The sequence below is a fragment of the Pungitius pungitius genome, chromosome 4 (assembly GCF_949316345.1).
Source record: "Pungitius pungitius chromosome 4, fPunPun2.1, whole genome shotgun sequence".
Classification (NCBI taxonomy): domain Eukaryota; kingdom Metazoa; phylum Chordata; class Actinopteri; order Perciformes; family Gasterosteidae; genus Pungitius; species Pungitius pungitius.
In genome coordinates, this window is record NC_084903.1 from 23,897,926 (window position 1) to 23,924,832 (window position 26,907).

At 44.2% G+C, this 26,907-nt stretch overlaps 1 protein-coding gene across 1 annotated transcript; it reads left to right on the plus strand.

Annotated features, from left to right (window-relative positions):
* Positions 1-202: 202 nt before the first annotated feature.
* On the plus strand, positions 203-26,244 carry LOC119198872 (scavenger receptor cysteine-rich type 1 protein M130-like). Its single transcript, XM_062562027.1, has 9 exons — positions 203-336; positions 468-585; positions 1,252-1,416; positions 1,809-1,970; positions 2,079-2,125; positions 21,499-21,598; positions 25,267-25,581; positions 25,675-25,959; positions 26,174-26,244. The coding sequence occupies exons 2-9, from the start codon at positions 579-581 to the stop codon at positions 26,242-26,244; spliced, it is 1,152 nt and encodes a 383-aa protein (XP_062418011.1). The 5' UTR covers positions 203-336; positions 468-578.
* Positions 26,245-26,907: the final 663 nt, after the last annotated feature.

Below are 26,907 nucleotides of genomic sequence, written 5' to 3' on the forward strand. Positions count from 1 at the left end.
GTTAAGATGGGGTAACAGTTCCTTTTGAATCATGCTGCTTTTCGCACATTTCTTCATTACAGACAATTATCACTCTTTTAGGATAAGACAATGTAATTTTACCATTGCACCACTGAGGAGACATCTTAGGGGACCACTGAGAATATGTCTTCTGTGGTTCTGTGTCTTCAGCTCCAGCGGAAGACGGGTTCATGTGCAAAACTCCGGCCATATCTGACATCGTCATCCTGGTGGACGGCTCCGGGAGCATCGGGACGTTGAACTTTATGCTTGTCAGGACCTTCCTGGAGAACCTCATCAGGGCCTTCTCGGTGGAGTTTGTCAAGACCAGGATCGGTGAGGACCTTTTTGAAAAAAACTGCTTTCGGGGTGCTTTATCTAAAAAGAGCGATGCATTTTCTGTTTAAAGCCCTCTTGTGTAGCGCCAGCGTGTGTGTATGTGTGTACTTGTGTGTGCTTGCGTGCAGGCCTGGCTCTGTACAGCCAAGACCCGCAGATAGAGTGGCACCTCAACACTTACACCACCAAAGAGGCTGTTCAAGGCGGTGAAGAACATCCCTTACAACGGAGGGGGCACGATGACAGGTAGAGCGGCTCTTGGGGTTTAGCTGCAGGTCCAGATGTTTGTGACTCGAGTATGTCCACGAGGGGGAGGGGGGAGGGGGTCAAAACTCAAGGTGAACTCGTTCAACATGTGTTACAGCTGATGTGTTCCTTTTATGCTGTTTCAATGTAGGGGGCTGATGCTCTTCTAGAGGTTAAGTCATTTCAAATCACCTGAAATCCCAGAAAAACATATTTTATGGATATTTATAATAGGTTTTAGAAAGAGAATTATTCAAAAGAATATTCAAAGAATCCAAAAAATATGATAAGTGGAGAGATCATGGATAAAAGGAAGGCTTGGTAAAAAAAAATGATCTGAATCTGAAATTTCCAAATAAAACTAAAAGAAAGTCGTCTTATGAGGGAACCGCTGTGATAATAGGTTGATAATAGAAAATATTCAAAAAAATATTAATTAGAAGGATCATAAAATAAGGGAAAGTAGGGACTTTATTGCCACATATCTTAACGTTGCTGAATAACTACTAAAGTAACGTGTAATTTAACTTACCTTTAAAATCAAGTAATCTGTAAAGTAAAAAAGTAATCACAAACTTTTTAAATGAGCTTCTCTTGTGGAAAGTCTCTTGTTTCTCTGTCTTTGTTTTTTTCATCTCTTCATAATAAGTTATCTGTGGTCTCCAGGTCTGGCTCTCACCTTTATCCTGGAGACCAGCTTTAGACCTGAGTCCGGGTCCAGGCCCGGCGTTCCCAAGATCGGGATTCTCATCACGGACGGGAAGTCCCAGGATGACGTCATCCCTCCGGCACGCAGCCTCAGGGAGGCCGGCATCGAACTGTTTGCCATCGGTACGCTCCAAGTCTTCCCAATAATCTGAGGAAAGTTAATATTCCCGTTCACCTGTGAATGTTTAGATTAGATTATCACTTTGTTAATGCTGAAATTGTCCAGTCAGGAAAATGTTAAAACATCTTTCAGTAGAATACAGTCCAATGCTCACAAAAATGCCAGAAATCCTCTTTAATTGTTATTTTATTGTGACGGTGAAGTTTTCTAAGTCTAATTGAAACAGTTTTTTTTTTTGCAAGATAATGTTACTTAGTTTTATGAAATAATAAAAGTTTCCCCGGTAACAGGAGGACAAAAAGCCCCGATTGACTTCTTCCATCATTAAAAACTTCACACACCTTTCATGTTAACCATGTTACCACTTCCTGATTCCCCTCCCCTTCCTCCCCAGGTGTGAAAGGCAGCGATGAAAACGGGCTGAAGGCCATCGCGTCTCCCCCAGAGGAAACTCACATGTACTACGTAGCCGACTTCAGCGTGATGAACGACATCGTGGAGAGTCTCACCAAGAGGGTGTGTGAGCGGGTGGAGCAGCTGGACAGGCAGATCAAAGGTCTGACCTCACTCTCTCACTCATTCACTGCTAATAACTTTTGAGAGAGAATAACCTGTGAGGAGCAGGGTGTTAAGTAAAAAACATTAAACTTTCTTTTGCCCCCAGGTGGGCCTATGGCTAAAGTTAGAAATGATCATATGGATGTTGACAAGGTAAAGAGGTCATGCTATATGAGAAATATGGAGTAGATAAGATGAAATATGGTCGAGTTCAAACAACTTCAATTTTCACGGCGAATGGTGCTTTTTTTTAAATGACTCCCTATCTATTTTGGTGCATTTACATACCAGGTTTGACTTTTGTAGAGCATGTCCAAGATCACATGTGTGCCAAATTTCAAGTCAATAGAGGTTCGGGGGGGGGAAATTGACTACTGGGGTAATATAGGGGGCACTATAGGGCCCGTGCTTGATACCCAAATGCAAAACTCTCAAAATATCACCTTTTTTACCAATACAGATATGCATGCCAAATTTAACAACTTGTTGAAAATGATAAAGCTCCCAAAATGGAAGAATTCCTTAGAGAAAATAATAATTCCTTGAAATACAATAGATTCCTCTACAACGAGTCCCTAATTAAAGCTGCAAGCAGCGTTGGACTGGTCCTCATGGATTACCAGGACATTCCTACGTACCATTTCAAATTTAAAGCCTCTCAAAATGATTTACATGAGTCAACTTCCTTCAAAATATCTTTCACAAGAGTACATCTGGTCAATTTCAGATTATATTTAAAAGAAAACCATCAATAGTTACATGATAGTTGTGGAGAGGACCCTGGTGAATGAATAAGTTATTTTCTAAATGACGTCCAGGTGGTGGATTCACTGATAGTCTCCATCATTGTGGAATTTATCAGTATGATTCCTGTGATCATCAATACTTCAGTCACTCTGGTGATGTGCTGCATGATAGACACTCTATTAGGACGCCTCAATGGAAGAATGCACCATTCATGGTGGAATGTGGGTGTGTCCAAGGCGGGATGAGAGGCTGGACCAGCTGATCACACCTACTGGTAGATTCAGTGTTCGTGGAGGGAAAAGCTCACTAGCAGCAAATCACAAGCTTTGATGAGTAAATATACATGTGAACTTCCTCCTTTGAACGGATGTAAACTTTTTAGTGGGGATCCTTTTATAGATGAGACCTGTGGACCAATCAGAGGTCTCTATCTTCATGGACACACCCTCTTTATTTAGTGTGTGATGTCTTTAATGTGTCTCTCTCATCTTCTGTCTTCTCTCCAGACTCCATCAGGCTGGTGGGTGGGTTTGGTATGTGCTCAGGCAGACTGGAGGTGAGGTCTAACCAGTCTAACCAGTGGTCCTCAGTGTGTGAAGAGGACTTTGACCAGCAGGGTGCAGAGGTGGTCTGTAGGGAGCTTGGCTGTGGGGCTCCATCAGTCCTCCAGGGGGCGCTCTATGGAGAAGTGGAGGCTCCAATGTGGACCAAAGGGTTCCAGTGTGGAGGCCATGAGTCTGCTCTCCTGTACTGTAGAAGCTCAGGCTCAGAGAGAAACACCTGCTCACCTGGTAAAGCTGTTGGACTCACCTGCTCAGGTAGAAGAGGAGCTGCAGCTTTGATCTGCTTCATTTCTGTTCTACTGATACTCACTTTGTTCTTCTACTGACGACTCTCTTGTTTCTGTTCAGAACCTGTGAGGTTGGTGGGAGGAGCCAGTCGCTGTGAAGGAACACTGGAGATGAAATATCAAGGAGAATGGAGACCAGTCGCTTACAATGGATGGAACCTGAAGGCAGCAGATGTTCTCTGTAGAGATCTGGACTGTGGCTCTGCTGTTTCTACCAGAGGCAGAAATAAGTCCTCAATGAGATCTGTGTGGGGGATTGACTATCACTGTTTTTATTCTGGATCTGCTGTGAGGGAGTGTTTATGGTCAGATTCCTCTTCCTCCATCGTGGATCTCACCTGCTCAGGTAAGTCCATCAGTGACATCATCTATGTGTCATGTACTTCCTGTGTGTTGGTCCAGTCCCTCCCTCACTACACACTGTGAATCTATCACCTCTCTGAGGAGGCTCTCTCCCTTCATGAGCCTTCACTTGTCCCTTCCTCATCCAGTGGACCTTCAGGTTCCACATGGTCTGCTTTCTAACAGGACTTTCTGCATGTTTACCTGGACTGAGACTCTGACCCATGTGATCCAACATTTAGAGACTCAGAAGGTGAACTGAAGCCAGACTGTAGGAGTTAAATGTGAGAGGCGTTATTACAGGTACAATGATGCCTCCCACATGTTTAATATAACTTCATATCACAAGTTACTTACATATTCTCTATAATAAACATTTAAACCAGCAGGGTTATTTGTACCTGTGAAACATCACTATGAGTACAACTGGTAAAGATATAACCCTTTTCTATTAAAAAAAATCTATTTTTATTGATAATCAAAAAAATAGTTCACAAATTCATCCCATCTGGATTTGAAGAATAGGATAACTCTCTTAAAATGATGCTGTTGGGTAAATAGTCATCAGATTAAAATAATTTAAACTTTTACTGGGTAGACCCCTTTGATTCTGGCCAAAATCCAGAAGTTGCAGCCTGGTAGAAACAAAGACAAGAGAGTTGTGAGATCTCATAATTTACAAAACAAGAATGGTAAATCTATCAATAGTATTACATACCATTCTCACTCCTTGTGCCAACCACTGACTGGAAGGACAACACCGTGGTTCTCTTCAGACAGTGTGCAGCGCTGGGTGGACGTTGACATAGATCAGCGGTTTTTTTCCTGCGCACCCCCTTCCATGTCTCAACCGGGTTGGCGCACCCCCAATTCACACTTTTTGCAGCAATAGGCTCGGCCTGTTAAATGACTGTGAAGCTTAGCATCATCATCATAACACAACAGTTATGGCAATTAGAATGACAGTACATTGAATTAAACTGCAATGAATTATAAACGATCCACAACATTAAAAAGCATAGGCTCCGAAGTAGATCAAATAAATAAGAACGAGGATCAACCGGAAACTTTTCAAGTGCGATAATAAAATTAGCCTACACACAATAAAAGAGGACATAGTGTTGGACACCGGAATAATGTCCAACTTTTTTGCCTCTTTCTCCAATCTTACACTCCAACAGCAGCTGTCTTCTTCATAATAAATTATAGTTTTTGTATTTAAAATAAAAGCAATTACAAAGGAAATATTTACTGTTCATGCTTTTTTATTGTACGGAAAAATACTTTTTATATACTGTATATGTCAATGGAAAAATCCCACTTAAAAAAACTGACGGCCATTACATTCTTCCTCTCGCGCACCCCCACACTTTGGGAATCCCTGACATAGATGTAGCCGTGCAGCTAGCTTAGCCGTGCAGCTAGCTCATCTCCACTCATCCCACGTTCTGTTCGACACGTGGAGGAATTCCTCTGCTTGTTTCCCTTCCCCTGCAAAAAACTATCTCCATCTTCAACTACCACCTCGCGATCAAAGATGACTGACTGCAGGTAGCGGCGGTTTTGCTTCCGGGTCATCGTTGTTCACTTCTGGTTTGCCGTAAAGTGACCCTTGTATCGGGAATGAAAATATTTTATTGCATTCATCTCACATCCCATAGATTAATGTGCTAATTTAGACAGCCCTAAGAGGTGGGCTTAGAGTTGTGCAGCTACAATACGTTGCAGTTTCTTTGACAAGAAGGCAAGATTGAGATGGGCCAAAGGGTCCAGAGACTAGCAGGCTGGTAGTTCGGAGAGCTTCCAGCCTGACAACCCTCACAGGTCTGATAACCAGACGGAAAGATCCTGGCAGGGTAAACAGGTGGGCTTGTGCTGGCTAGTAATGTGGCAGCCAGACCAACCGCTGTGGCACCAACCTGGAAGCACTGGGACTAGCGGGCTTAGTACTCTTAAGTTGTTAAGTTGAAAGCTTGCATGAGTGTTCTAAAGTTTTCCCCTGGTGAATGCAACCAGAGTGCTGAGAGCTAAAAACTGCTAAAAGCTTTAAAAAAAAGAGACAGCAACATCGAGGCTGCCATCTACGGCCATCTTAAATTCGAAAACGGTGCACACTGTACTCACAAAAACAAAAATCTGACGTCTATGTCCCTTAGCAACCCGACAGACAACTGATTTTCTTTTTCTCAACATGTCTCAGTTTGAATAGGCCTGATTCTGTAATCAGGCCCAGGTTTGGCAGCCATTAAGGAGCCAGAACCTGTTTTAGTGCTATTTGGAGATAAACCTGGTGGCCATGTCTGAGCCAGAATAGGGCCATGTCTGTAACAGCAATTTCAGGGCCAGATATGGCATGAATGAAATGGGCAAAAGCGGGCTCACATCTGGCCGCATCGAGCCGGAACACAGCCGAGTTAGCCGACACTCTGCCGCAATACAACAGAGTCTGCTGGCTACCTGGGCTGTATAAGTATGTATATGATCATGCCAACGATGGTGCACTTCTACACGGCCATTTTGAGTCCATCCTCTGCTCCTCCATCACTGTCTGGTACGAAGCAACCTGTAACACATAGATCAGCGTCTCAGTCCAGGTGACTTCTTCTCCTCTTAGCTTTGTTGTGCATGTCATCCGCTCTGCAGAGAGAGTGATTGGCTGCAATCTGCCGTCCCTCCAGGACCCTAAAGCGAGCAAGAACTATTGTAGCTGACCCCTCTCACGCTGGACAAATCTTTGTGTCCCTTCCATATCCAGGCTCCATCAGGCTGGTGGGTGGGTCTGGTCTGTGCTCAGGCAGACTGGAGGTGAGGTCTAACCAGTCTAACCAGTGGTCCTCAGTGTGTGAAGAGGACTTTGACCAGCAGGGTGCAGAGGTGGTCTGTAGGGAGCTTGGCTGTGGGGCTCCTTCAGTCCTCCAGGGGGCGCTCTATGGAGAAGTGGAGGCTCCAATGTCGACCAAAGGGTTCCAGTGTGGAGGCCATGAGTCTGCTCTCCTGGACTGTAGAAGCTCAGGCTCAGAGAGAAACACCTGCTCACCTGGTAAAGCTGTTGGACTCACCTGCTCAGGTAGAAGAGGAGCTGCAGCTTTGATCTGCTTCATTTCTGTTCTACTGAAACTCACTTTGTTCTTCTACTGACGACTCTCTTGTTTCTGTTCAGAACCTGTGAGGTTGGTGGGAGGAGCCAGTCGCTGTGAAGGAACCCTGGAGGAGAATCAAGGAGAATGGAGACCAGTAGATTACTATGGAAGGAACCTGAAGGCAGCAGATGTTCTCTGTAGAGATCTGGACTGTGGCTCTGCTGTTTCTATCAGAGACAGAAAGGAGTCCTCAAAGAGATCTGTGTGGAGGATTCACTCTTACTGTGTTCAGTCTGGATCTGCTGTGAGGGAGTGTTTACTGTCAACTTACTCTTCCTCCATCCTGGATCTCACCTGCTCAGGTAAGTCCATCAGTGACATCACTGATGTCACTGATGGACATCACTGACTGTCTGTCTGTCTGTCTGTGACATCACTTCCTTATTGAGGGTCCGTCTCTTTTAATGAAGGGTAAACATCACCTGTCTTCATCTCTCTGTTACAGACCTGCTGCTTCAGCCAATCATCTCTGTGTCCTCCTCCATGTACGGGGTCTCCGAGGCCCAGCAGCAGGGGGCTCAGGTGCTCAGGGGCTCCACCTTCACCATCTGCTGCTCCATCCAGCCACAGTACCCAGGAGGCTCCTTCCAGCTCTCCTTCCTCTCCTTCACCTCAGCACACAACTACACCGAGCCAGCTGTCAATCACTCTGCCAACTTCCTGTTTCCTGCTGCAGAGCCCGCCCACCAAGGAAGCTACAGATGTGTTTATCACCTCTATGTTTTTTCTCATAACTTCTCCTCTGAGAGCCGTCTGCTCTCTGTCTCTGTGGAAGGTAAGCTGACTGTTCACATGCAGCTTAGTGGAAGATGATTGGTCCAAACGGACTGAAGACTATCAGCTGACCACAGAGTGCATGCGTGTCGTTTCTGGAAGGACTTTGACATGTGTAACACAATTACAGGAGTCAAAGAGTAACCAAACCAAAACAACAGCTAAAAAGGGTCAGCTAACAATATGCTGTAAGACAGAGCGATTTGGTTACCATGGTAACTCTGGTCCTTTGAGAACTGAAACTAACATGAGTTTATGGTCTCAATCTTTAGTTTCAAGTCTTCAATACAGCATAATGTTTATTTAGTAAATTATTGACCATTTAGAGTCAAACTGACCATAAAGCAGGTGATGCTTTGGGGCGGGAATACACACTGATTGACAGGTCTCTAATAGACCATAAAGCAGGTGATGCTTTAGGGCAGGGCTTACACGCTGATTGACAGGTCTCTAATAGGCCATAAAGCAGGTGATGCTTTAGGGCGCGGCTACACACTGATTGACAGGTCTCTAATGGAACATGAAGCAGATTAACAGTTCAATCAGTGAATATGAAGTAAACACAGAGTAATACAGTGTTTGGTTCCATGGGAGCTGGTGGGCTCATGGTGTCATGTGATCACTCTCCATGTGTGTGAGCAGATCCAACACCTCTCATCATCAAAGCGGTCCTCCTGCCTCTGATGCTGCTGGTGGTGAACGTTGGCCTTTACTTCTACTGTAAGGTACGGACACACGTCTGTTGGACCACATGAAGCTCTGTGACTAGTCAACTGAAGACAGGTGCTGTCATGTCTCTCCAGACCACCAGGGGGCGGAAGCTGGGCAGACGGGAGGACTTTGAGCTGGATCATCATCACCTGGGTGTTCCTGCAGCTGAAGAAGAAGGAGCTCAGGGAGCAGAGTAGCTCCTCTCACATCCAGATGGATTTGTAACACACAACCAGCATCAGCTCACTTTCATACGCATGAAGGCTGGAATATGATGTGACTTTATTAGAGCCTGTGTTTCTTCCTCTCTCTTCATACCTTCTGAGTTCCTGTCTGTGCCTCTCAGCTCAAAGCCCATTGGTTCCTGCTCTAAGACACCTCACAGGTATAAAGTTGAATAAAGTAGACCTGAGATCAGGTTTAGCAGAGTCCAAGCAGCCTTAGAAACCAAAGACTATGAGGAACAATGTGAATGTGATGCATTAAATCAGACAGACATGAACCATTGACATCCATCTTCTACCTTCTGTACAATGAAAGTCAATGATGAGGACCTGCTGGTGTCATCAACAGATGTGATGACATCATCACTTCACCTACTGGGTCACATGACTCATTGATACAGATTCATACAGCTGGACTACATTTAAATGAAAGATGATCATAATAATACAAATAAGAACAATAGCGCATCATAAAACTCTTACTTTAGTGAAACGCTTTCACTAATTTCACTTATTGTTCCACTGCAGGATTTTACTTTAGTTTGTAATTCAGGACTTAACTTTTATGCATATTTTACTTATTGTTTTTAATGCCTTTAAACAATTTTGTGTTTAAGGTTTTTTTTAAGAACCTTAAAAGATTTTGCTTGAATCTTAAATTCTTCATGTTTAATTGAGGGAATTACCTTTTTCTTTTTCATGATTAATATTCATAAATATACTTAATTTTGTACTTTGCTTGAGCAGTTTAATTATTTTAGAAATAGGGATATTTTATTAGAAATATGTTTATTATTCTTTATGAATTTACTTACTTTAGTAATCAATGAATATACAACTTGTTTTAATTAAGAATTTTGCCTTTTCCAAAAGAACATTGTCATTGTGGAGTTTGCTTTTTATATTTTAAGGATTTTACTTAATTCGCAAGAATATTACTCAAATTTGTACTCTGTGGTTTACTTAAATTTGTCTTAAAGGAATTTAGACTTTTTGCATAATAAAAGATTTGACTTAAATCCCAAGTATTGTGTTTATTTCTGTCAGTAATGACATTTTAATTGGTAATTTTATGTTCTAAAGGGTCTTGCTCCTGAATAAGAATGTTGTAATGAATCAAACTAAACACACTTGTGTTCCACAGATACTTTTAGTACTAGTTCCACTCTAACAAAGTACTTTACGAGTTGTCTGAATGAGGAAAAGAGGACAACTTGTGACCTTTAATCACCAAAAGCACACGTGAGCATCATGAGAAGGACTTTTCCCTCACATGTGCACACGTGTGTTCTAACACGCAACAAGCATCAGTTTTCATGTGTCATCACACAAAGAGATGAAATGATGAAGATCACTTTGATAAATGTGTCTGTGTCACCTGCTGTGTTCAAGGAAACAAAACCAGTTTAATAAACTATGCGTTTATTAACAGCTCCACTTTTACCTTTGGTACAATGCTGATAATAAATTGCATTTAATTATAACACAAATGTAATATTGGCATTTGGATGGCCTTCTTTCCTCATCCCCCGGTGTAATACATGCGATGGCGGGTGCTGCACGTCAAGACCCCGGCGCTCCGGGCTTCAAGCGGTCTCGAATAAAACCTGAGATTTATAGGACTGTTGACGGTAAAGTTATTGTGGAGGACGAGCTGCTTAACTTCCTTGCTGTGAAAATGAAGACTTTAAGCCAGGACCAGATCGTCCTGCTGGCTGTGAACACGTTCCACTCCGAGTGGATCGAGACCTCGAAAAGACTTTTTTTTTAACTTTGCCCGACTGCCCAGCGGTGCGTGTTCCATAAAGGGCAGAAAGACATCAGCAACACAAAAAGTGGCCTGAGAGTAATCAACGAGTGTGGGGAGAACATTCCTACATTTGGTTCTCATTACCTGGACGAACTGCCGCCGGTGACATTTTCCAACATGGACGTTTCGAGTCTACTTGGCAGAATGGAGCATTTGCACAATGAGGTCTGCTCATTGAAGCACTCCATGAAGCTACAAGCGCATGTGGGCGAGGACTTTCGTGCCATCACTGTGGAGATGAAGCGTCCGGTTGACCAGACTCCGGGCGGCGTGGCCCAGGTGGGTCAGTGGCGCTGAAAGGAGGTGATGCGTGTGTGGAGACCGGGGCCGTAGACTCTGGTGATGCTGGGATTGGGACGGCACTGGAGGGAGCCTTGGAACGGGACTCTGAAGAGGGTCCTGCGGCCGGGCCCTGTGCTCGAGGAGCGGAAAGGACCCGGAGGGGGGGGGGGTCCAACATCTTTGACAAGCTCCCCAAAACTGAGAAACGTCGTAAAGAAGAGCCGGCGGCCAACGCACTGTCCGGAGAACTCTGCAGCTCAGTCGAAAAAGAGACCCGGCAATGTTCTGCCTGTTGTTGGGACCGGAGCTGTGGGCAGCATTACTAAACGGTCAAAACCAAGTCGGTCAGTGTCTTTGCGACCCGGTTCTCCCCAGATCGAGATACTGAAACTTTATCCCTGTACCTCAAAGAGAAACTTGGCCGTGGGGTCAATTGTCAGAAGATTGAGAAGGTCCACAGCAGATTCAGCTCATTTAAAGTATCTGCTGAATGCAATGAGGTTGATGAAATGTACACTCCGGAGCTGTGGCCAGACGGGGCTTTTGTCCGGCGCCATTACGAGCCGCGCAGGGCGGGAGCTATTGGGTCGAACCCTAACCCTCACTGTGGGGGGGATAACTGTGCCTGCTGGTGCTATGGCCACTAACTTGCCTTGTTCAAATGTTTTTTGGGGTGTTGTCATACAACTGTCCTGCGTGGGGGGCAGAATGCAGGGGAGAAAGCGCGCCGCATGGTGGTTGACAACCTTTTGGAGAATTGTGAGATTCTATGTATCCAAGAGACATTTTTAGCAAAGCAAGACTTGGAAAAACTGAACTCCCTCAATGATAACTTTCACGGGGCTGGGGAGTCGACAACTGATCTTGGCACTAGTCCAAGGTAGGATACCAAGGGGTGTGGCTATTTTTTAGAATAAAAAGCTTGACTCACGGATAAAAGTGCTCAGGCTTGGTGTTGACTGGGGCATTGGAACATATCTTAGTCACAATGATAAGGAATATGTCATTCTTAATGTCTATACACCTTATGAGTGCTTCATAATGAGGATGAATATCTACATAGGCTTGCCTTTAAAAATTCCTATATTCAGGATAATGCTTCATCTTGTATCCATGTCATTGGGGATATGAATGCAGATATCTCAGGCAACTGCTCATTATTTGCCAATCACATGGCTCCGTTTTGTAAAGATAATCATGTGATACTGCCTACAGACAGCTATACATACATCAGTGAGGCCTGGCACACGACGTCATGGACCATTGTATAAGTACAGCTGATGCACATCAGGATGGATGGACATTCTTTATGGGGCAGCAACAACTGATCAAATATCCTTTTCTTTGTCAATAAATGTTGAAGATGTGAAGTGTCAATGAAGAAAAACTAAACTGGTCAACTCTCACTAAGGAGGACTTATTGGCCTATTATGCTCAAATCTGAAAGTAATATGCATCTAGCTAGAGATAAAACTATGTGTACTGATGTTAACTGTAAGGATGTGGAGCATAGATCTCTGCTCCATGTATAAGGATATAGTCGGTGCTTTGTATGAAGGCAGTAAGCCCCACTACAGGCATAAAAATAAGATTCATAACATCAAACCTGATTGGAACGAGTGTGTAGCTGAAACCTGTGAAGCTTTTAAATCCCCAGACAAGGGCCTGTACTAGAGTACAAGAAACTCACTGATGCAAGATACAAGTATGCCATTCGATTCATTTGTATTAATGAGCAAGCCATGAGGGCTGACTCCATGGCCAAGAAGATGAGAAACAATAATGTTGTTGATTTCTGGAAGGAAGTGAGAGTTCTTAACAACTGCAAAACATCTCTGCCGTGCAACTGTTGACGGAAGGTCAGGAGCAGACAATATTGCTGAGCTATGGAGGCAGCACTATGGAACCTTGTTTAACTGTGTTGGTGGGGACTTATACCAGGTGGAAGATATTGAGACAAACGTGTCAATGACCATTATGTCACGAGAGGTGTACCAAGCTGTAAACTCGCTGGCTGATGGCAAAGCAAGTGGACTAGACCATATTACTGCTGAACGTCTTAAATATGCAAGTCCCAGGATAGCTCCTCTTCTTCATCTGTTTTACTGGCCTCGTGACTCATGGCTTGTTACCAGACTCAGTGCTGTCTGTTCTGTTAGTGCCGGTCAAAACAAAGCTGCTAAAGTAGGTAGTGATTCTCTTTTTAATGGGTCGCGGGCCTTTCCATGGGAAAATAAAAAATAGAATTAAAAAAAAAAAAAATTCATCCTGTGATTTTATTTTGAAGGGACTTATTTAATGCAGCAGAGTGTCATTTTTTTGCGGCTCGTCCATGTTTTCAGCAGCGTGTGCCAAGTTGGGTCAAACCATTCTGATATGGGGGAGACATTGGGTTTTTAGGATAATTAAACACCCTGAATATAAAATTCAGCTTATGAACTTGATTTTGAATAAATTTGAGATGTTGAGAATGTTCCTGGATTTGGGTCGCGGCTTGTCATTAAGGGGTGATGGTGGGTCCCGGAGCCAGAACCAGTTGAGAACCACTGCACTAGACAATTACAGGCCCATCGCTTTGGCCAGTATTCTGTCAAAAGTTCTGGATATAATCCTCATCGACAGATTAAATGAGTTTGTTCACTCCTCAGAAAACCAGTTTGGCTTTAAAGCCAAACATGGCACTGACCTGTGTCCATATGCCTTAAAGGACATTATAAACAAATATAGAGATCAAAACTCATCCCTTCTCATGTGTTTTATTGATGCCTCAAAAGCTTTTGATCGTGTTAATCATGGAAAATTGTTTTAAAAAACTGAGCCAAAGAGGTGCCACCAAACACATAGTGAGGATTCTGGCCCACTGGTCTGCTCACCAGACAATGCAAGTGAAATGGGGCCAAAGTGTCTCAGCCCCTTTTGGGGTCACTAATGGTGTCCAACAAGGAGAGATTTTGTCCTTTCAATTTATATATTGATGATCTTTCCAAGCAGTTAAAAGCCTGTAATACTGGGTGCATGATTGGTGATGCCTTGATGAATCATTTTATGTGTGCAGATGATTTTTAGCCCAAGCGGTGCAGGTCTCCAGCTGCTCTTTAATTTAGTACTGTCTATGTTGTGGAACATGATATAAAATACAATGGCAGTAAGAGCACTATTTTAATTTGTAGAGGACAGAGTTTTAAAATTCCCTAATTTTAAATTGTCTGATAATTACCTTGTTGCCTGTGATAAGGTGAAATATCTTGGACATTTTATTACAGAACAGATGACCGATGATGATGATATTTATAGACAATGTCGTAACATGTATGCACAAGCTAACATTCTTTTGCGCAAATTTGGTATGTGTACAGATGGAGTGAAAAGGTCTCTGTTTAGAGCTTATTGCACACCACTCCATACTGAACACTTGTGGTCCAATTAGAAAAGGCAAGTATACAGAGGCTCCAAGTAGCTTCTAATGATGCCATGTGAATATTGCTTAAGAGGCTTAGATGGTGTAGTGCCAGTGAAATGTCACTGCGGGAGTTAACACTTTTAAAGGTGTACTAAGAAACCTTATGTATAAATGTATCTATTTTATTATATTATTATGTACTTACTGTTTAGTTTTTTGTACTATCTGGACCGTGAATAAAGAGTTGATTGATTGTTATATTAAAACGTATTAGCAAGACCAGCTGACGTGGTGACGTCATCAAGTCAGCTGCTGTTCCAATTGCCAAAATGTCCATTCTCGATTCTCCCGAACCCGTGAGTCAGGACTCACGAGTCTGTCTCCTGAGTCTGTTCTCACGGGAACGCAAGTCCATCCTCGCCGTCTAAGGTATTGAGAAAGGGACTCATTTCTAGTTCCATCTTTTGTTGTTGAAATGTGTTCCGTTGTGGGATATAATGCCTCTGGGCCCCATCTGGTCCTCTAGTAGAAGTGCGTCAGCATGAGATTTGTTTGTGTGTGTGTGTGTGTGTGTGTGTGTGTGTGTGTGTGTGTGTGTGTGTGTGTGTGTGTGTGTGTGTGTGTGCGCGCCTCCACAGGAACTGTCAGGCGGACTCGCCCCCAGGAATCATTAAATGCAGCGATTCACACTCACCCCCACTTTCACCGATCAGAATCTAGAGGCCTATATAACACACATTTGCAGATTCATCACAATCTGTGAAATAGGTTCTGCTCATTATTATTATAAGCAGGTACAGATTTGGTAAACCCCAGTGATCAGTGACAATGGACCCGGTTAGAGTTCACAGGTTTTGCTCACGCTCGGGACTTGGAGCGAACCACAAGAGTTGCGCCATCAGCGCAAGATTATTGCCTGAAGTGTTGAAAAGCGTTGAGGATCAGTGCACCAGTTCCACCACTAGGCGGCAGCAGCGCGCTACAAACGGCGGTGGCTACATCTAAGCTAGCTCCTGCGGAACCGGCTTAATCCGGTTCTCAGCAGAAGAACAACCGCCAGTTGGCACTGTTGCGCTGATGCGTGTTTTCATGTTTTACAGGAACCTTCAATGAACAAATAAAGCAAGTGAGGAATGAACCGAGGTCCAGTCGAGGTGACAGAGTGGCTTTGTTTGAGCGTTTGTGTGAAAAGCACGTTGAAGAAGGTGTTCCAGAAGGAGCCACGGGAACCAGCAGGTACCCACAGGTCCTACGACATCTACACTGATGGAGGTCACGTGCTCAGGCGTAACCGGCGTCACCTCCTGCAGACGTGTGAACGTGACGCAGACCGGGTACTTCCACCAAACCACCACCAGATTAAAATTACTGCAAATTACTCTCGTCAATGTTTGCAGCCAATCAGAAACATGGAGCATGGACATTTAGTGTAGTGAGTGTGTGGGGAAGCTGTCACTTGGTCGTATTCAGTGAGATCAGACGACTCAGGCGAGTGGTGGAATGAAGCAGATCGGCCTACGGCAACCCGAGGAAGACAAAAACACATGATTTGACTTTCCCGTGTCGGGAAGAGAGGCCTTCACAAAAGCCTCCTCTAGAGTAGTTTATCCTCACTGTGTCAACGTGAGACACGTGCACTGTCCACACACAGGGACACATCACGTGCATGTGCTTTCAGCCTCGTACCTCAATGTTTTACAGCATTTAAAGGGATTTTTTTAGAGGCAAGTCTCAGAACTTTTTTTGCTGTTTAATATTGAGATATTTATTCATCAGTAACATATAAACTCATTTTAACACATCACAGCACTCACTGTGGTTCCTCTTTATCCCCACAAATAAATGTCCATATAGTAGTTTAAGACTTTGACTTTGTGTTACATTTTTAGTGCCAAAAAGACGAAAAACATCCTGTGATTGGATCAGTTAAAGTAGAAGCAGGAAGTAGCTGCAGGTGGTGGTTTTGGTCACAGCTACTTACTGATACCATCCATCTCATAGGAACACCTCTGGTCGTCATGGAAACGGGCCTCTAATCTTTAGGCGGTCAGCAGCTTCTTGTGAAATGAGATATGATCAGTTTCACAGAACTGCAGTTCAGGTCAGGGCCAGGTCTAGGCAGGGTCAAGAGGGGGCCTGGCCCCCTCAAATAAATGTTGTGCCCCCTCAAACTAAATCCCCCAAATAAGGTGTTGGAGCACAATGCACCCTCAAGATTTGTGGCTGCCCCCTCATACAGGCCTGTCTAGACCCGGCCCTGGTTCAGGTTGTGAAACACAAAAGTCCTTCTCTTCATTAGTAAAGTAACACAAACTAAGAAGGACTCTGATGTTGATCAGTAGGGAAACAGCAGCAAAGTGACCCATCAACACGTGTTCCCTGTTCCACCTCATGTTCTAGTGCTTTGGTCATGTGATGGAGAGCCCAGCATCTGTGCTCTGTAATGTCATTTACTCCATTATAACAGTGTTTCTGTGCATCAGGGTCCGATTGTGCTCATTAGGTTGTGAGATGAAGGAATCAGGTTCCATTCCCTCCTTCCTTCATGTTCACCATCATGAAGCCTGCAGACCATCCTCAACATCTCCACATCTAACTATGAACAATAAGCAGATGGACAGAAGAAGAGGAGGTGATTAATACATCCCATGAGATCTGTGTGAACTAAACACATGAAGCACAACCATTAGTGACCCTGTGGTGGGGACCCTGTTGAGGTCAAATCACTACTTGGGTTCTTAGTGTCTTCCACACAAGCTCAGTGAGGCCTTTAGGTGTCTTTGAGTCCTACTACTTGCTCCTCTTCTCCTTCTTTCTGGTCCCAGGGTGTCTTCCGTTGTCTTTATGAGGATGAACTCTTATTTAGAGTGAATCCTCACTAAAGGAACTCATCAGCTCACTGTTAGTGGGGCCTTCTTGTAGAACAGGGCGCTGCTACTTCAGCTGCAAACCAAGGCCTCTCCTCTCCATCCCTGCAGCTAGTGAGACCTTGGTCCACCTCCAGCTCTCACATGGACCTCAACTCAAAGATGAGAAATATGATATTTATTGAAATATAATGAAGTCTCGTTGATATATCTATATAAAAACATCAATATATCTATTGATATATCTACTGAGAGAGAGAGAGAGAGAGAGAGAGAGATAGGGGGGACTAATGGCATTAATCTCATAGGAACATCTCTGGTTGTCGTGGAAACAGTCCTATAATAATAATATAGGGCAAATAATCAGTTTGACAGAAACGCATAAGAGACGTGTGAATAAGATCTAAAAACTAAAGACCAGTATCAGCAAAGCTCCTCCTCTTCTGGTATGAGGAGATAAACTGAGGAAACAACACAAGACCATCAGAGAGACGCAGAGAGACAGACGCAGAGAGACAGACGCACAGAGACAGACGCAGAGAGACAGACGCACAGAGACAGACGCAGAGAGACAGACGCAGAGAGACAGACGCACAGAGACAGACGCACAGAGACAGACGCAGAGAGACAGACGCAGAGAGACAGACGCACAGAGACAGACGCACAGAGACAGACGCAGAGAGACAGACGCACAGAGACAGACGCACAGAGACAGGCGCAGAGAGACAGACGCACAGAGACAGACGCAGAGAGACAGACGCAGAGAGACAGACGCACAGAGACAGACGCACAGAGACAGACGCAGAGAGACAGACGCACAGAGACAGACGCACAGAGACAGACGCACAGAGACAGACGCAGAGAGACAGACGCACAGAGACAGACGCACAGAGACAGACGCACAGAGACAGACGCACAGAGACAGACGCAGAGAGACAGACGCACAGAGACAGACGTCTACCTGGTCGTCATGGATCACCTGTTGATGCTGCTGCTGTTGCTATGGAGCTCAGGTAGGACTCTTTCTTATATTTTCACATTTGTCCTGAACACACACACTTCATGGTCTGTATTACAGTTACTTGTTTAATAGTGTAAATGTCAGCATATACGTCCACTAAAGTTCAGGTGAGTTTTTGAGCACTTTGAACCTGAACATTTCAACATGTTCGTCAAAAAGCACAACTCTGCTGTGCCTTTAAGCGTAAACAGGTGATGGCAGTAATCCTCTACGTTACGTATCAAACATGGACCAATTAAAATCCACACATGACGTCACTTCACCAGCTACGTTGGAAACGGAATCGCCGCCAAATTCAAAGTCAAAATGACGTCACTGATTTTAGACCCGTTTTACACGCTGTGATCGATGTTTTCACCAATAAGACGACGGGTGGATTCTATGTTCCAATAATCTATTTATAGCTTCATATTGAATGGATCAATGTGTCTGAATGAAGGCCTTCATGTTGAGCAGTGTGTGTTTTTATTGTTGGTCGCTGTGCAATAATTAAGCCACAATGGACTGTGTGTGCGTGTGTGTGTGTGTGTGTGTGTGTGTGTGTGTGCGTGTGCGAGCATGTGTGTGTGTGTATGTAAGTGTGTCAATGTGTGTGTGTGTGTGTGTGTGTGTGCGTGTGCGAGCATGTGTGTGTGTGTATGTAAGTGTGTGTGAGTGTGTGTGTCCTTGTGAAAAAGGCTTAATGTTGACAAACCAATCACAGAAATGTTGCTTAAACAACAAACTTTTCCTCTGAAAAAGTCCTGAAATTACATTCTGTGACTCAAATATAACGTTAATAGTATTTATTTATTTATTTATTTTCCCTGTCGTCGATGCCTGTTGCTGAGGTGAAATGCATTCTGGGATATTTGGCTCCCACAAGAACCCATATTGAGTTGAGGCCCGTCTTTGCACTAATGCATTGTGGGTAAACGCTCCCAGTGACTCATGGGTCAAAGAAAGAAGTCATTTTGTTCACGTAGTTGTGTATTAATACGAGACGTTGTTGTCATGACAACAGATTACATTCTATAGAACTCACAGAAACAAGAGAACCAGGCTGAGAGAGAAGGTTCCACTGTAGAACCCGTGTGCTGTGGGGGGGTTTGTGGTCCAGACCTTCCACAATGACCTCTGTGCCTCACCTCTGCATCCTGCCCCCCAACCCATGTGATGATGATCAATATGCTGTGTGCTTCTTAGGAGTAACAGTCAGCAGCTTGATGTCCATCCACTACACACTAATCACTGTGAAGGAAGGAAAGGGAGCAAGTGTTTAGGAGAGGAGACAAGGGAAGGTCTTAATGTGAGGGAGAGATGCTGAACATCTGCACTCAGAGAAACTTCAACAGCAGCTCAGCTAAGGACTGCTTCTTCTGGAAGTTCTCACACTGAAGGACACACAATGCTTGTTATTGTTGTTGTTGTTGTTGTGTGTCACGGTGGGAGGAGGACATGTTGGGACGTGTCCTCATGTCTTTTTACCTTTGGACAGGTATCTCTTTTAGCTCCTCCCCTCAGGATGAGGATTAATATTAACATATAAAGTCACCTCGTCACAACACACATCTCTCTTTAATCTCCTCTTCTGTGATTGGCTGAAGTCTTGTTTTTAAATGAATATTAATGTAAGAAACTGATGAAAGTTGTACACAGGCTCAATCACATACTCAGGACTTTAATGACATTCACTGTATATGGTTCCAGAACTCCAGGCTGAAGGAAATCCCACATCAGCAGGTAACTAGAGACAGAAGAGAGAAGTAAAGATCCAATGAAGAGGAGTCAGAGGTCAACGTTAAATGAAATGTATTTATTTACTGATGACTTGTTTCTGATCAGTGAGGTTGGTGGGAGGAGCCAGTCGCTGTGCAGGAACACTGGAGGTGAAACATCAAGGAGAATGGAGACCAGGAAGTGGCTTTATGTGGAACCTGAAGGAAGCAGATGTTCTCTGTAGAGATCTGGACTGTGGCTCTGCTGTTTCTATGAGACACAGAGAGGAGTCCTCAGAGAGATCTGTGTGGTGGATGGACTCTTATTGTCTTCAGTCTGGATCTGCTCTGAGTGAATGTTTATCATTGCGTAACTCTTCCTCCATTCTGGATCTCACCTGCTCAGGTAAGCCCATCGGTGACATCATCTATGACAGTAGTGTATCCAGGATGAATCACTTATTCACCCTCTAAAGCGGGGGTCTCAAACTAGCGGCCTGCGGCCCTCTGGACGACATTTTGTGCCCCCACCTTAATATGAAGTTTAATGTTGGTGCGGCCCATGAGTTTTATATCGTAGCGACATCACTGTTATCTGCTGTGTGGGACAATGTTCTGATGTTCTGATGTTCTGGTTTCCTACTGTGTGTCTGTCCAGTGAATGCAGCATGTGAGTGACATGGGGGGCGGGGTCGTGTGTGTGTGTGTGTGTGTGTGTGTGTGTGTGTGTGTGTGTGTGTGTGTGTGTGTGTAAACAATGGCTTTGGATGTGCAGGAGGGTGAAATTCAAGGACTCCTCTCTGTCTCTTCTTTCCAAATTAAAGAGGAGTTAAAGCCCCGTTATTATTGGACGTGGAAACAATTCGAAGGTGTTTTGGGTGCTCGCTCCTTCAGCTTGACGCACGCTCCTGATCTTGAATCTAGAATCGTTTGCTCTTCCTTAGTGTCCCAGATGTTGGTGTCTCACGGCTGAATTTTTTGGGTTGAATATTGTAACCATGATTTTTGTTTTGGCTGAATATTTTAAGTTTTTTTTTTTAGGTTGAATTTTTTTTCAGTGTTTTAAACATTAAGGTACATAATTTCAATGCATAAATATTCAGTGCTATAAATTCAATCACCTTTTTATTTCAACCCCCCATGACACAGATTTACTTCCATACAGATCTTCTTAGAGAAACACAACGTTAATGAGATGCTTTTTAGTGTCTTTAATGTGTCTCTCATCTTCTGTCTTCTCTCCAGGCTCCATCAGGCTGGTGAATGGGTCTGGTCTGTGCTCAGGCAGACTGGAGGTGAGGTCTAACCAGTCTAACCAGTGGTCCTCAGTGTGTGAAGAGGACTTTGACCAGCAGGGTGCAGAGGTGGTCTGTAGGGAGCTTGGCTGTGGGGCTCCTTCAGTCCTCCAGGGGGCGCTCTATGGAGAAGTGGAGGCTCCAATGTGGACCAAAGGGTTCCAGTGTGGAGGCCATGAGTCTGCTCTCCTGGACTGTAGAAGCTCAGGCTCAGAGAGAAACACCTGCTCACCTGGTAAAGCTGTTGGACTCACCTGCTCAGGTAGAAGAGGAGCTGCAGCTTTGATCTGCTTCATTTCTGTTCTACTGAAACTCACTTTGTTCTTCTACTGACGACTCTCTTGTTTCTGTTCAGAACCTGTGAGGTTGGTGGGAGGAGCCAGTCGCTGTGAAGGAACCCTGGAGGTGAAACATCAAGGAGAATGGAGACCAGTAGGTTACTATAGATGGAACCTGAAGGAAGCAGATGTTCTCTGTAGAGATCTGGACTGTGGCTCTGCTGTTTCTATCAGAAACAGAGTGGAGTCCTCACAGAGATCTGTGTGGGGGATTCAGTCTGTCTGTGTTCAGTCTGGATCTGCTGTGAGGGAGTGTTTAATGTCAGGTTCCTCTTCCTCCACCGTGGATCTCACCTGCTCAGGTGAGTCCATCAGTGACATCATCTATGTGTCCTGTACTTCCTGTGTGTTGGTCCAGTCCCTCCCTCACTACACACCTTGAATCGGTCTGTACCTGTGAGCCATAACTTTGAGCACCTTTCACTTGTTGAAGATATAAACCATCTCCAGCCTCAAATCAAACGCACCACACGTCTACAATCGCGTCCGTGAGTCAGTCGTCGTTAACCACATGGAGCGATGCCGGGAACGACGCTTTGAAAACGTTATCTTTAACGTCATCAAGGTCTCGTGTCTCTTTTAGGTCTGACAGCATTAGAGAGGGATCAGGTTGATGTGTGAGGAGCAGGGAAAACAACAGGTAACTTCTCATTGCCACTAGGTGGCGCTATGACCAGGATTAAGATGATCACATGGATGTGTACAGGTTAAGGATGTCGTGGCATAAGAGACATACGGAGCAGATTAGATCATGTTTGATCATTAGGGCCAGTTTAGGGGGCAATATTTACATATGCTACAAAGATGGTGGTCATTTGGAAGTTAAGTGTGTTGACTTATTAAACCACGCCCCTTAGAAGCTCATTGGTCCTAACTTATGAAAACAATAAGATATCAACAAGTTTATATGATTTCTGATGACATTGAACCAATGATCATCAAAAGAAACTCTTGTGAGTATCAGAATCAGCGTTTAGGAGGAGTCGGCAAAAGTGTGTTTTTAACTAAATTCTAAATGGTGTAAAATCTAAGTAGAAGCATTTAAACGCCATGATGGACCTTTTTGTAGAACATGTTCTAGAGAACATGTGAACTTAGTGAACTTCAAGTCAGTCGGGCATCGGGGGGGAAACTGTCCTACTGTGGTACTAAGTGGTCCAATTTCTAGGGGGCGCTATAGAGACATTTCTTCATTCCAAATGCAAAACCCCCAAATCCGTGAGTCGGGCTGCTGAATATAATCTATTAGTAACACAGTAATATTTGCTTGAATGATGGAGAATGTCGTTTAATGGATGTTACAACATTCCATCAAGCGTGAAGCTCTGGATATCTTTTCATCACAAAGGTCTTTAGATGAAATCAGTGGTTCTTAAAGTGTTTCTGTCACGACCCACTTTGGAGGAAGAAACATGTTCACGTCCACCGACTACAACGTAGACACAGAGATCCATATATGTAAATATTCATGGTATATCATCAGAGACTAAGCCTTCCATCACCTTCTCACAGCTTTCTCTAAACCTCACACACAAGATGCTGAACCTGCTTTCAACATTTGTGTGTTGCTGCTTGATGTTGAGATTTCACCTGAGACGTGTGTGCAACAACTGAACGTTGTGTGTCGTGTGCAGACAGCAGGGTGATGTGTAGTTGACATCACAGTGTGAAGAAGGACAATCTGTCTAATGAGGATACGGGAGTGTGAAGTCGGGCCAAACTGGGTCCAGCGATTGGTGCACCAAGGGAACGTTGTGCAAGTTGTGCACAATTTGCACTTTTTGTGTGTTAAAAACTGTCATAATTCTAAAGTTACTGACAAACACAAGAACACAGTGGACCAACACACAAGAGCTGAGTTTTTAAGTTTTCCTCGATTGCAGAAGCACCATTTTGATGGTTTAGTTTTAAAGACAGAACACACAATTATCCAAACACCTCCAGTCCTTTGCAGAATGAAACACTACACATTTATCAACATTTTAATGATCATTCATCAAAACCATGTTTAGTCACCACATGAAACACACACGTTGCATCAGGCTTTATTCTGTTTGTACCAGTTACACACTGCAAACCCTTTTAGTACTTCTACTTCTCAGTGATTGGAGACAGTGAAGTACAAAGTGCAAAACATGGCCCACATTTACACCACTAAACGCACAACGTGTGCTCACACTTTGTACAACACTACACACACTTCCATCACACACCACACCAGACCAACGCTGCACACTGATGGAAATAGAGATTATTTTCATCCACATCCTCAAATGAGTCAACAAGTCAACACGCAGACGCACAATGAAACAACAACATGTCCAGTGTTCATGCATCACACAAACATTGGATCTTAGTACAAAAAACAAGAAAAGAAAATGAACATCTAAAGAAAAGCTGAAAACACGGAGCAGGAAAAGCTGCACGTGAATCCGTGTTCACAACATGGTCCACAAGAGATGGACACATTTCATTGGTTACATTTGATCCTGGTTGTCTTTGATCTTCTCCTCCTCCATCTTGGTTGAACAGGTGAACTCACCTGCTGCATCTCATGCTGCTGAAACCTGATGGTCTACCATGAGGCGGCTGTGTGTGACCGTGTGTAACACACGTGTGGTGATGAGCCAGTCAGTGCTGCAGGAAGTGACATCATCAAGTACTTCTGTGTGTGATGTCCACACGTGTGTCTAGTGTTGTGCACATCACAGTGTGAGGCTGACTTTGTGCTCATAGAGGTTTGAATGTGGGCCCAGTTCTGCTCCTGGAGGCAACGCTTTGGAGACCTGGATCATACTTTAGTGTCTTTTAAGCAATAAGGAACCAGGCTGATATTGTGGCTGTAATTCACCTGTTTATTATTATCTTTAAAAGACGTTCTGTGTAAAGTGCAACCTGTGAAATCAAATCACAACTAGTGCAGACGTGTGGGAGTCGTCTCATGATTATTAAACACAAGTTATCAGTAAAAGTGGCTCCAATAAACCGGCTTTCCACTACAGATCTTCTCATAACAAGTTGCAGCCTCTCAATTCATCATCAGTGTTGAGTTCGGATGTGTTTAGTTCATCAGTTTGTGTACTTTTCAATGCTTCCAGCTGCATTCCAGCTGTGATGTTCAGGTGGTGAACAGGTGAACAAACTGAACCTGAACTCCCTGCTTGGTAACAACAACAGAATGTAAATAGGGGCTGTAGATGATGGTGGTGAAGGGTTATGTTGGCTCTGTATGCGCGCTACGAGACACCAGACTCCAGGAAGTGCACGTGTGTAGTTGGGTTCAGGGGTTCAGTGTGCGCTTCTCCCACCGAGTGGAGTTGTGTAGCCTGTAAAACACCAGTGTGCTTGGATTTAAAGTGAGGACTCCTCATTCCTTTGAACACGGGCCAAAGGAAAAGCCAACTTGGAAGAGATGTTGCTTCTAGTGGTGGATTTAGGATCCAAAGGTTCTATGGTGGACGACTGTGTGAATGTGGGATGTGGTGTCTGGGTCAGTGAGGGACTCACACTTGGTTCATGAGACAAACTGAAGAGGTGAAGAAGCTGTTTCTATGGGGGGACGTCTTTGTCCTGATGGACAGAGGAAGGGGTTAAAAAAAAGCTCAATTAATCTGAATATTTCTGACACACGTGAACTTCCTCCTTTGAACGGATGCAAACATCTAGTGTGGATCCTACTCTGTGTTTTATAGATGAGACATCTGGACCAATCAGAGCTCTCGATCTTCATGGACACACCCTCTTTGTTTAGTGTGTGATGTCTTTAATGTGTCTCTTCCATCTTCTGTCTTCTCTCCAGAATCCATCAGGCTGGTGAATGGGTCTGGTCTGTGCTCAGGCAGACTGGAGGTGAGGTCTAACCAGTCTAACCAGTGGTCCTCAGTGTGTGAAGAGGACTTTGACCAGCAGGGTGCAGAGGTGGTCTGTAGGGAGCTTGGCTGTGGGGCTCCTTCAGTCCTCCAGGGGGCGCTCTATGGAGAAGTGGAGGCTCCAATGTGGACCAAAGGGTTCCAGTGTGGAGGCCATGAGTCTGCTCTCCTGGACTGTAGAAGCTCAGGCTCAGAGAGAAACACCTGCTCACCTGGTAAAGCTGTTGGACTCACCTGCTCAGGTAGAAGAGGAGCTGCAGCTTTGATCTGCTTCATTTCTGTTCTACTGAAACTCACTTTGTTCTTCTACTGACGACTCTCTTGTTTCTGTTCAGAACCTGTGAGGTTGGTGGGAGGAGCCAGTCGCTGTGAAGGAACCCTGGAGGTAAAACATCAAGGAGAATGGAGACCAGTAGATTACCATGGATGGAACCTGAAGGGAGCAGATGTTGCCTGTAGAGATCTGGACTGTGGCTCTGCTGTTTCTATCAGACACAGAAAGGAGTCCTCAGTGAGATCTGTATGGTGGATTCACTCTGACTGTGTTCAGTCTGGATCTGCTGTGAGGGAGTGTTTATGGTCAGGTTCCACTTCCTACATCGTGGATCTCACCTGCTCAGGTAAGTCCATCAGTGACATCATCTATGTGTCATGTACTTCCTGTGTGTTGGTCCAGTCCCTCCCTCACTACACACTGTGAATCTATCACCTCTCTGAGGAGGCTCTCTCCCTTCATGAGCCTTCACCTGTCCCTTCCTCATTCAGTGGACCTTCAGGTTCCACATGTTCTGCTTTCTAACAGGACTTTCTGCATGTTTACCTCTACTGGCTCAGCACCTGGTGATGCTGAAGTGGAGACATGTTTCTTCATCAGGGTCAAGGCCCATCTTCTGAGGTGTGGATAGTTGTGTTCCATCAGTCAGTCCCATAACTCTTCATTCATACCAGAGAGAATCTCTTTCTATTCCACCTTGTGACCTATGAAACAAAGCTAAGAGGAGGAGGAGATCACCTGGACTGAGATTCTGACCCATGTGATCCAACATTTAGAGACTCAGAAGGTGAACTGAAGCCAGACTGTAGGAGTTAAATGTGAGAGGCGTTATTACAGGTACAATGATGCCTCCCACATGTTTAATATAACTTCATATCACAAGTTACTTACATATTCTCTATAATAAACATTTAAACCAGCAGGGTTATTTGTACCTGTGAAACATCACTATGAGCACATTTCAATGTAAGTTAGTCAGAGGCTCATTTACATCTGCTGTCCTCAACCAGATGTTTTTAAGGCCTCCTAAAATAAAATGAACATTTAAAATCTTGACAGAAAATGTAATTAAAATTCATAGAAAAATGGACACAACGTACAAACAAAACCATCACACAGCTAAAGAAGTAGGACAATAGAGTAGAGCAACCATAAGAGGCTGCAGCCTGCAGGCAGAACACACACACACACACCTACAGGGGAAGCACACACACAGTGAACCACTGAAGCACATGACACACACACACACACACACACACACACACACAGACAAAGAACAACACAAATGCACAAA

Coding starts and splice junctions, on each gene's coding strand:
- LOC119198872 (XM_062562027.1), top strand. Junction 1,417..1,808: donor CATCGAACTGTTTGCCATCG/GTACGCTCCAAG, acceptor CTTCCTCCCCAG/GTGTGAAAGGCAGCGATGAA. Junction 2,126..21,498: donor ATCATATGGATGTTGACAAG/GTAAAGAGGTCA, acceptor GAACCTGTGAGG/TTGGTGGGAGGAGCCAGTCG.